At 47.7% G+C, this 9,129-nt stretch overlaps 1 protein-coding gene across 1 annotated transcript; it reads right to left on the bottom strand.

The window, feature by feature from the left end:
* Positions 1-1,299: 1,299 nt before the first annotated feature.
* Positions 1,300-8,073, bottom strand: Asrgl1 (asparaginase and isoaspartyl peptidase 1). Its single transcript, XM_037207404.1, has 5 exons — positions 7,898-8,073; positions 7,330-7,487; positions 5,124-5,242; positions 2,561-2,671; positions 1,300-1,606 (listed from the first exon to the last, which is right to left on the bottom strand). Exons 1-5 carry the CDS (start codon positions 8,000-8,002, stop codon positions 1,401-1,403), a joined length of 699 nt encoding a protein of 232 aa, XP_037063299.1. The 5' UTR covers positions 8,003-8,073; the 3' UTR covers positions 1,300-1,400.
* Between the last annotated feature and the right edge of the window lie 1,056 nt (positions 8,074-9,129).

Below are 9,129 nucleotides of genomic sequence, written 5' to 3'. Positions count from 1 at the left end.
AAGATTTTCATAGATGAAAAATTCTCAAATGTTAACGTTCCCAGGGTCCCTGGGTAGTGGGTTCTGACTCTAAGTGTGTCTCTTTCTCTTTAATGCAGATCAGCCACAGGCTCACAAGAGGGACTTGGGTCAGGAGCTACTGTGAACCTGGGCAAAGTGTTGGGGAGACAGAGCCATGAGTCCAGCTGATATTGGTGGTTTTGTTTCTGCCTTAACACTGACAGAAAGTTGGATACTTACAAAAAACTCGCCACTAAACTCTATGAGGCAGGATATACCACACTTACATACCACCCTTAAAAGGTCCCCTCATCTATTATACCTGCCTGCTCCCATGTTTAGACAACTAAGAGGGGAGCTTGTATCTGTTCTGGTCTTGGTCAACAGTGACACCTAACCACACTTATTCTTTCAAAAATACATTTTATTAGTGGCATGTGTTATTTAAAGTTAACCAATTTCTTCCCAGAGAGAAGGGAATCCTGATAGACTAAAAAGCTGAGCAGACATGCCATTTCCAGGGTGATGACAGGTGCGCAGGGCACTCCCCACTGAGGAGCCTGCCTTCTGCGTCCTGCTCACCACCCCGAACATTTGAGTCAGGGTGCGTGGGACTGTCCCAGAGCACTGGCAGGCTACTCCCTTGGTGAGGTGAGTCACTGTCACCTCTGCAGCCATCTGCCAAGCCGCGGTTGGAGAGGCTGCAAAGGTCATGAGCTCAGCCAAGCCCATGTGAAGACAACTGGGGCTGGGCTCAGGTGGGGCTGGCTTTTGGGAGCTCACCTGTGAGCCAGGAAAGACCCCAGACATTAAGAAACTCCACAGACTCATTAGTCTACAGATTGGGCAGCTATGGAGACTCTAAGCATCCAGATCCATGTTGGCAAGTCTGAACTTTCTGCAAAGCTCCTTTCCCCCTCGCACAGGAAGGGCGCCTCTCGCCACATCTTGCCAGGTGTTTTTGTGCCTCAGAATGAACCCTGCAGCATTCTGAGCTTCACCTGGGCTTGGGTCTTTCTCTCAAACACCTTTCTTCAGCCCCTGCTCCCACACTCTCCCAGTCTAGCCTCTTCAAATTGCTCCCAATCCAAAAGGCATTCCCAGCCCAGAGGCAGTTGTGTGGTCAAAATCTAGCAGCTCCCTTCTAGCCTTGCATGATGGAGACTGGGAAGGAAGGGCTCCCTAGGCTTCCACCTTCACTGCTCTCGACACAGGCACCTCTCATGGCTCCAGAACCCGACCCTCAACCAAACATTCATTGACTTATTACCAAGGCAACAAAAGGAGGGACAGACTGCGTTAGTTTTCCATGTCTACATCTAATTGATTAGGCTAGGTCTCCACACCAGGCAGCTCAACTTCACTTCCAGGCTAGCAAGCAGATTACAATCTTCTGGGGCTTAGGGCAGGTCCCTGGTCTTGGTTTCACAAAGGTCAATGCCGGCCTGCAGCTTGCCATTCTTCACCGCGGCCCAGGGCATGGAGGCAGAGGTCCACTTTGCTACCCAGTCTCCTGTTTTGCTGACCAAGATGAGGCCACCTAGACCTTTGACCTTTGACTTCATATAATTCAATGCCAACTCAGCAGCCTCATCTACGGTCTTTCCTGAAAACAAGGAGAGGTTGAGAAACATCACATGTGATAATCTTCACAGGCTCCCATGTTTGGACACCTGGACCCCAGCTTTGGGGCATTGCGAAATCTATGGCTGAGCTTCATTGGAGAAAGTGGGTTCTGGGAGAAGAGGTGGGGACCAGCCCTGCCTTCTATCCTGTCTGTTTCCTGGTCCACCGAGATATGAGCAAGCAACTGCTGCACATTCCCACTGCCACAAGGCTGCCCATCACTATGGCCCATACTTCCTCAAAGCGTGAAACAAAACAAACGTCCTTAAGGTGTGCCTCATCAGATATCTGGTCATACTGACCAGCAAAGTACTACAACATGAACGCTTAAAGGGGACGGAGACATCTTCCCTCTTACACCATGGTCAAGGTCAATCCCTCTCTATTGCCTTTCTTCTGTGATGGGAAAGAGAACAGCAGGCATGTACTGTGTATGTGCCCATGTGTGTGCCCACACATATGCATGGAGCCAGAGGATACAGGTGTCCTACTCAATCCTGTTCTGCCTTAGTCCCCTGAGACGGGGCTTCTCACTGAGCCTGGGCTTGCTGGTTTGCTGGTTTGTGTTTTGGGTACACCGTCATCCAGCGAATTCCAGCGGCCCTCCTGTCTCTATCTCCGCAGCCTGAGGTGCCTCCAGGCATCTGTACAACCACCCCTGACTTTTACACATCCTTGGGATCGGAATGCAGCTCTTCATGCTTGTGCAGCAAGTGCTCTCACACACGGAGACATTTGCCCAGCCCAGAGAATGATAGTCTAGAACAGTAGTCTAAAGCTTCTTGTAGTGCAGATCCTACAGAAGGTAGGCATGTCTTAGAACAGTATGAACTACCTTGGGGCAAGAAAGGTTCCATACACTACCCTGTCAGTGATCAAACAGCATCTATGAACTTGTCTTTACCAGTTAGGCACTTGTTCACAGCCTACATACCTTGTTCTACATGGAAGAGGGCAAGTCTGGCCAGATTCACCTTCAGGATACTTTCCCCATGTCCTGTGGTTGAAACGGCTCCAAGGTTATTGTCTGCATAACCTCCAGCTCCTGTCCAAAAAAGGTGACTGGTTCTAACTGAGCAACAACAGTCAAAAAGTTCAAATACAAGGCCCATGCTCCATAACATTATATCCTAGAAGTGTAGACAGAGGTCAGACCCATATTCATGGTCCGTGATGCAAAAATGTCCAAGGGGGCACCTGTAAACACACAGGGTCCAGGGTGAGGGGACCTTCAGGAGGCAGGTGTGGCCCTTCACAGAGCAGTGATGCCAGGGCAATACCTCCTTTGTCCCAAAGGATATCCACCTCTCTTCTCTCAGTGACGCCATCCTCCTGAACACCCCACTTCCTAAGGATGAAGAACAGCTTGGAGGTGCCATCCGGATGACCAGGTCAGCCACTGGACATTAAAATAATTTGGGAAAACTGAACCCTCCCAAGGCTTGCCTCTACATACACCATGATGATTTAGAAAGCAATTTTATCTGTTGAAAGTAACTTAATGAGACTGGATAGAACTAGTCTGGGCTATCCATATAATGGGTTCTTAAGCCAGAGTGACTTTGATAATTTCTCCCCTAGTCAGTGAGACTCTACAGTCATCTCTCCATCATCCCTTATCTGTTCACACAGAGCCTCCGGCCTGAGTCCCACAGCCTGGAAGGCTCCTCTACCCTGTTCTGGATGATACGGAAGCATCATGTTGACATTTGCCTTATGAAATGACGCTGGGTGTGGGGTAAGGGCTCAGAGGGGCAGATTTCTGCTGAGTGTTAGTTTCCCAGGGTGTTTGAAAGCAGGTAACTCCATGGTTCTGGTTCGGGGGAGCAGAAATTAGGTAAGGAATATGAAGGAGGCAGCTTTTCCCTTTCCTTCAAGCTTTTGCTGGGGGTGAACAGACGGACTCCATGGTGTCAACAAGGCCGTCCTATTTGGAAGCAGCCAAGTCTTGATTTTCTTTTCAGTTCCCTTAGAGTCATCGAAGGCCAAGGTGACTCCATGGATCCTGGCATGGGCATCCCATTTTTCAGTATGACAATTGCACTGCTGAGGCAAATGTTACTGTGTGCCCAGTGTCACCTGCAGAATATCCTTGAGGGACAGCTGGACCTTCTGGAGAATGCTTATCAGAAAGGTCAAGATGAGCACCTTTGGTGCCCACAACCAAGACAGTGGCTTCTGGGCTTCAGATCACAGATTTTCCTTCTCTGTACTTTGCCATAAAGACTCACAAAGCCTGAACTTAATTCTAGGCCCTGACCCCACCTGGCCGTAGAGCCTGGAGCCTGAAGTCTGGTCTGACCCCAGCTGGATACAGGCTGTAGCAGTGAGCAGCCATATTTTAGCAGGATTTTGCTAAGGAGCAAGAGGGTGAGTGTTTCATGTCTGCTCTGAGTGCTGAAACACTCAACAGGCAGCCTCTGATTTTTAAAGAGGCTTCATGCATTTCCTCCAGGCCATCACCAGACAGGGTACAAAGGTTGTCAACGGTGTTAATGATCACTAAGAGTATCACAGCAAACACAAAAGGTCAAGTTTTCTACTAAAAGTATAAGCTGTTCCTTTGGGCAGATGAACAATTTAGCTGTTTCTTGAAATGTGATTCAGCTGCAGGGGCTTGTGGGAATTCCCACAAGAATGCAAATTGCACAGAGCAAAGGATGCACTCCTATAGCACACTGTTTCCTGTTTTGGGTGTGGTGTTGATATGAAGGGCATTTCAGTCTATAGGAGTATGCTACTCACATGTAGTATCTGTAAACATGAAGTTCTCAGTGTGTGTGTGTGTGTGTGTGTGTGTGTGTGTGTGTGTGTGTGTGTGTGTGTGTGTGTGTGTGTGTGTGTGTGTGCATGTGCAGGTAGGTATGTGGAGGGCAGAGGTAGATTTCCAGCATCTTTCTCTACCTCTCTCCACCTTATTTTCGGAGATAGGATCTCTCACCTCTCACTGACCCTGGAGCTTGATGATTTAGCTCACTAGCTGGCTAGCAAGCTCTGGAGAGCCACTCACTGCTGCCTCTCCCAGTGCTGGGCTGCAGATGTACACTGCTGCACCAGCCTTTTACCTGGGTGCGGGGGCTCTGAACTCAGGTCCTCATACATGAACAGCAAGTATTTTCCCCCTGAGTCGTACCTCCAGCCCAATTTTTCCAGCTCTTTATTTTTATTGTTAATGTGAGCCATGCCTGGGAAGAGGTACTGTGTGTTCAGCCTTCTGCAAGCGACTCAGGGACCCTGAAACTGGGGCGACAGAGAAGACAGGCAAGGATGCTGCAGTCTCCAACAACTTTAGCATCCTCAGCTTCACTTTCTCTCCCAAGATGTCCTCAAGATGTGATCCAGGGGAAACTGATAGGCCTGTTAGATGTGAATACCTCAGAGCAGTGGTCCCTGACAACTTCTACCAACCCAATTGCCACTCCTAGAGGCTGCCACCGAGAGGTGAGATCATGCAGGAAAAAGTGAGAATCTGATGATAGGGAAGGCAAGGGTCTCACCTATGCAAGGTGAGTCTCCAACTCGGCCAACCATTTTATTGACGATTCCTCCAGTAGAGGTTGCATAAGCCAAGTTTCCTTTGCAGTCCAAGGCAACAGCACCCACTGTGCCTGAGTTCCTGCCAAAAAGAGGCAGAAAAGGAAGAGAATGAGATGAGGAACAGTCCCCAAGTGACACTGTAACTTAGGATCGCTTAAATTCTTACATTGTATGTTAACATTCTGGGCTCAAGAAAACATTTGTTTCTTACTCTACATGTTACTAGCAGGCAGACTCCACCCAGTCCTTTAAATTCTACTTTAAAGAGTATATCCACCCCAGAACTCAGGAGGCAGAGGCAGGTGAGTCTCTGTGAATCTGAGGTCAGCCTGGTGTACAAAGTAAGTTGCAGGCCAGCTAGTAGACCCTGACACACACACACACACACACACACACACACACACACACACACACACACACACATACAAATATTCATATTATATGTTTCTTTCACTTCTTTATGTGGCTAACAGAAAAACTGAAACGGTGTAAGTGCTTCTTATTGAGATGGACACATACACATTTTTTTTTTTTTTTTTTTTTTTTTTGGTTTTTTGAGACAGGGTTTCTCTGTGTAGCTTTGCGCCTCTCCTGGAACTCGCTCTGTAGCCCAGGCTGGCCTCGAACTCACAGAGATCTGCCTGCCTCTGCCTCCTGAGTGCTGGGATTAAAGGCATGCGCCACCACCGCCCGGCTTCACATACACAAATTTAAGTCTTGGAGAGACGGCACTAATTCATGACTACCTTCAGAAGCTTCAGCTGAGACATGGAGGCAAGGAAGTAGGCTGCTGCCACTGCGACGGCACGTGCTTCGTGGTGTCAGTACTACACGAGTTACTTTCTAGATAATTTCCCCTCTTACCTAAGTCCTGCTGTTTGTATCTTCCCAGACTCCCCAAAAGTGTTCATTTCTGATGTCAGAAGTGGCACAGCCCAGCCTTTGGGTCAGGAAGCCTTTGCTTCCAAGAGGGGACAGCAAGCCAGGCAGAAAAGCTTTTCCTTCCTTCAGGCTGCACAGTGTTAGTGACAGGAACAGGGGGCAGGGTCATCGGTCCTGCTGGGCCAATGCTGAGTGACAAAGGTGCCCCATGCATTCTGGAATAAACCGTTCTGACCTCTCTAATTGCAGGGTCCAGGGCAAGAGGCTGCTCCTTTCTACCTAAGAGCAATACTGGCTGGTGCAGACGCACAGTTCGAGGTATTTTTTTTTTCCTTAGGGCTGGGCATTGAGCCCAGAGCTTTATGTACACTAAGCACATACTCTACCACTGAACCACACCATCAGCTCAAACACAACTCTCAGAAAGCAATAGGAAGGCAGCTTTGAAAATGAACATGAACCATTGCTCCCGCAGCCTCATTCCTCTGCTGTAGTCCACAGATGTCAGAGCCTCAAGTCCTAGTACCTGGGAGGCTGAGGGAGGAGGATTTCAAAATCCAGGCTTAGCCTGGGCTACACAGCATGATCTTATCTGAGAACAAGTGGGAGAATAACCGTTATGTTAACATCGTCAATCCCATAACTTGGAAAGGCACCAGAAGTATCTCAGAGATTTTCTCATTATACCTGACTGGCCTCTCTGCCTTAGACACATCAAAACTGATTCTTTAGGAAAGGAGACCAGATATATATAATTAGTCTGAATATATAGAATCTGCCTAGGTTATTTGAAGGTTGATGTCTGGTAAACTCCAGTGACTCTGTAGTGTTATGAGACTGAATTCTATTCTCGTATGAGCTCCTGGGTCCTACTGAATTGTTAATAGTTTTGGAGCTAGGGTCTCACTCTACAGCTCAGGCTGTCTTGGAACCTGTCCTCTTGTCTCTGCCTCCTCAGGGTTGGGATTATGCGTGTGTGCCATCAAGCCTAGCTAGCAACCCTCTGCTTACGCGTGCCAGAGAAGAACTCTGCTAGTCTGACTTCTCATGCTTACAGGAGGAATAAATGAGGGTCGCTTTCGGGGCTGGGGATTTAGCTCAGTGGTAGAGCGCTTGCCTGGCAAGCGCAAGGCCCTGGGTTCGGTCCTCAGCTCTGGAAAAAGAAAAAGGAGAGTCCGCCCTCTCTCCACAGAATTTCAGTTACTCGGGGGGACACAGGCGAGGGGCACCGCCCAACTCCCCACCTGCATGACTCTGGAAGTCTGGGAGGTGTCTGGGACTTACTTAGGGCAGTCAGCTTTCTGGGCCCCTTTCTCAAGCTTCTCTTTCTCCAGGTGCTTCTTGTTTCTCTCCGTTATCAGTTTTTCTACAGGAATCTCTGGAATCCCCACATCTGCTGCAAATTTCTCTGCACCATGGCCAGTCAGAAAGCAGTGAGGTGTCTAAGCCAGCGTGGGAAGGAGAAAGAAAGGATTTTGTTTTAAATTTAAAACATATATATAAAACCTGTTATATGGTGTACAAATAATTACTATTTTTTTTAGTGTTAAAAGGGCCTGAAATGAAAATTGAACTGTATCCCCTTTTTTCCTCTGTGTTTGCAGTCAACCCCAGTGCTTTGGTGACCCCCCTGACTTAAGGAAGGCCAGGAGATGACAAAGTCAGCATGTGTCACACAGTTATTAGTCATCAAACAGTAATGGCTGATCTGTGACAGTCCAATGGCAGGTACTCTGTGTGTTTCCTGTGCGTGTCTAGAACAGCGAGCTCCAGCATGCTCACAAGCCGGCCCCTTCATCCCAGAAGTCCACAGGAACAGCTTCTCAGGAAGTCATGCTTCCATCACACGCACCTTTTCCATAACGAGCCGTGCGAGTTTAATGGGGTTCTCGACACAGCGCACGGCAGACACTGCTCCTGCAGACAGGTCTCTCCCATCCATGATGCTAGCATCCATCTCAACGTCACCTTTTACATTCAGGACAGACCCACAACCTAAACCAAGAAGAAGTTGAAAAGCAAGGGTGAAAAACTGACGAAAGACTTCAGATTTTCCTCCGACCTACCTCTTTCAACTCACCTTTGGTCCAGTGCTAGAGGAGCACCATGAAAACTGACTTGGTACCACTGGTTTGGAAACTGTCTCCCAGAGGTCCCCAGGACTGGAGCACTGAGGCAGTGGAACCTTTAAGAGGTGGGGCCTAATGAAAGATAATTAGGTCATGGGGCTCCACTTTCATGCATGGATGGTCTTATATGAATAGACTTAATACATTTTCCACAAAAGCCAGAGGGACCAAGTTCCATTTCTATTTCTAGAACCCACTGTGGAAGGAAAACTGACCTCTGAAAACTGTCCTCTGACTTCTACTCAAATGCCATGGCACATGTGCACCCACTTACACACTTATACACATGCATACTCCCCCACGCTCACACACACACATATTCACTCATACACAATAATAATGATAATAAAAATAAAAGTCTGTTATAAAAGTAACTTAGTCTTTGTTTCTTTTCATAGCAACCAAATAGATTAGGCCAATATAGAAAAATCAATAACTTCATTAATCTGTGTAATTAGTATGAATTAGTAAAAAATAATAGTTAACTTGCTGTGGATGGTCTTTCTGTATGCTGTGAATATGTGTTGCTACCATTGGTTAATAAAGAAGCTGCTTTGGCCTATGGTAAGACAGGTTATAGCCAGGCAGGAAATTCAAGAGAGACGGGGAGAAGAAGGGCAGAGTCAGGGAGATGCCAACTCGATGCAACATGCCAGCAGACCGGTAATGCCATGGCCAGGTGGCAATTCATAGATTAATAGAAATGGGTTACTTTAAGATGAAAGAGCTAGCTAGCAAGAAGCCTGAGCCTTAGACCATACAGTTGGTAATTAATATAAGCCTCTGTGTGTTTACTAGGGACCAAGTGGCTGTGGGACACATGAAAGCTTCCATTTACATTAACTTAAGAGAAAGAATAAAGATATTGTCCAAGCTGAACAAGTGGTACAAAGTAGACAGGGGAAGCTGGATGAGGATGGCCTGAGGAGCCACTGGTCCCTAACAACAGATCTAA

This window comes from Peromyscus leucopus, chromosome 1, assembly GCF_004664715.2.
Source record: "Peromyscus leucopus breed LL Stock chromosome 1, UCI_PerLeu_2.1, whole genome shotgun sequence".
Lineage (NCBI taxonomy): Eukaryota > Metazoa > Chordata > Mammalia > Rodentia > Cricetidae > Peromyscus > Peromyscus leucopus.
Note: the sequence above shows the minus strand (reverse complement) of the source record. Positions and strands in the feature narration are given on the sequence as shown.

Excerpts from the sequence above, each read along its gene's own strand:
- Asrgl1 (XM_037207404.1), bottom strand. The coding sequence starts at position 8,002 with ATGGATGCTAGCATCATGGATGGGAGAGACCTGTCTGCAGGAGCAGTG. Across the intron at positions 2,672-5,123 it reads TGGAGACTCACCTTGCATAG|GAGCTGGAGGTTATGCAGAC; the intron begins GTGAGACCCTTG and ends TTTTTTGGACAG. Across the intron at positions 1,607-2,560 it reads CCTCTTCCATGTAGAACAAG|GAAAGACCGTAGATGAGGCT; the intron begins GTATGTAGGCTG and ends CCTTGTTTTCAG.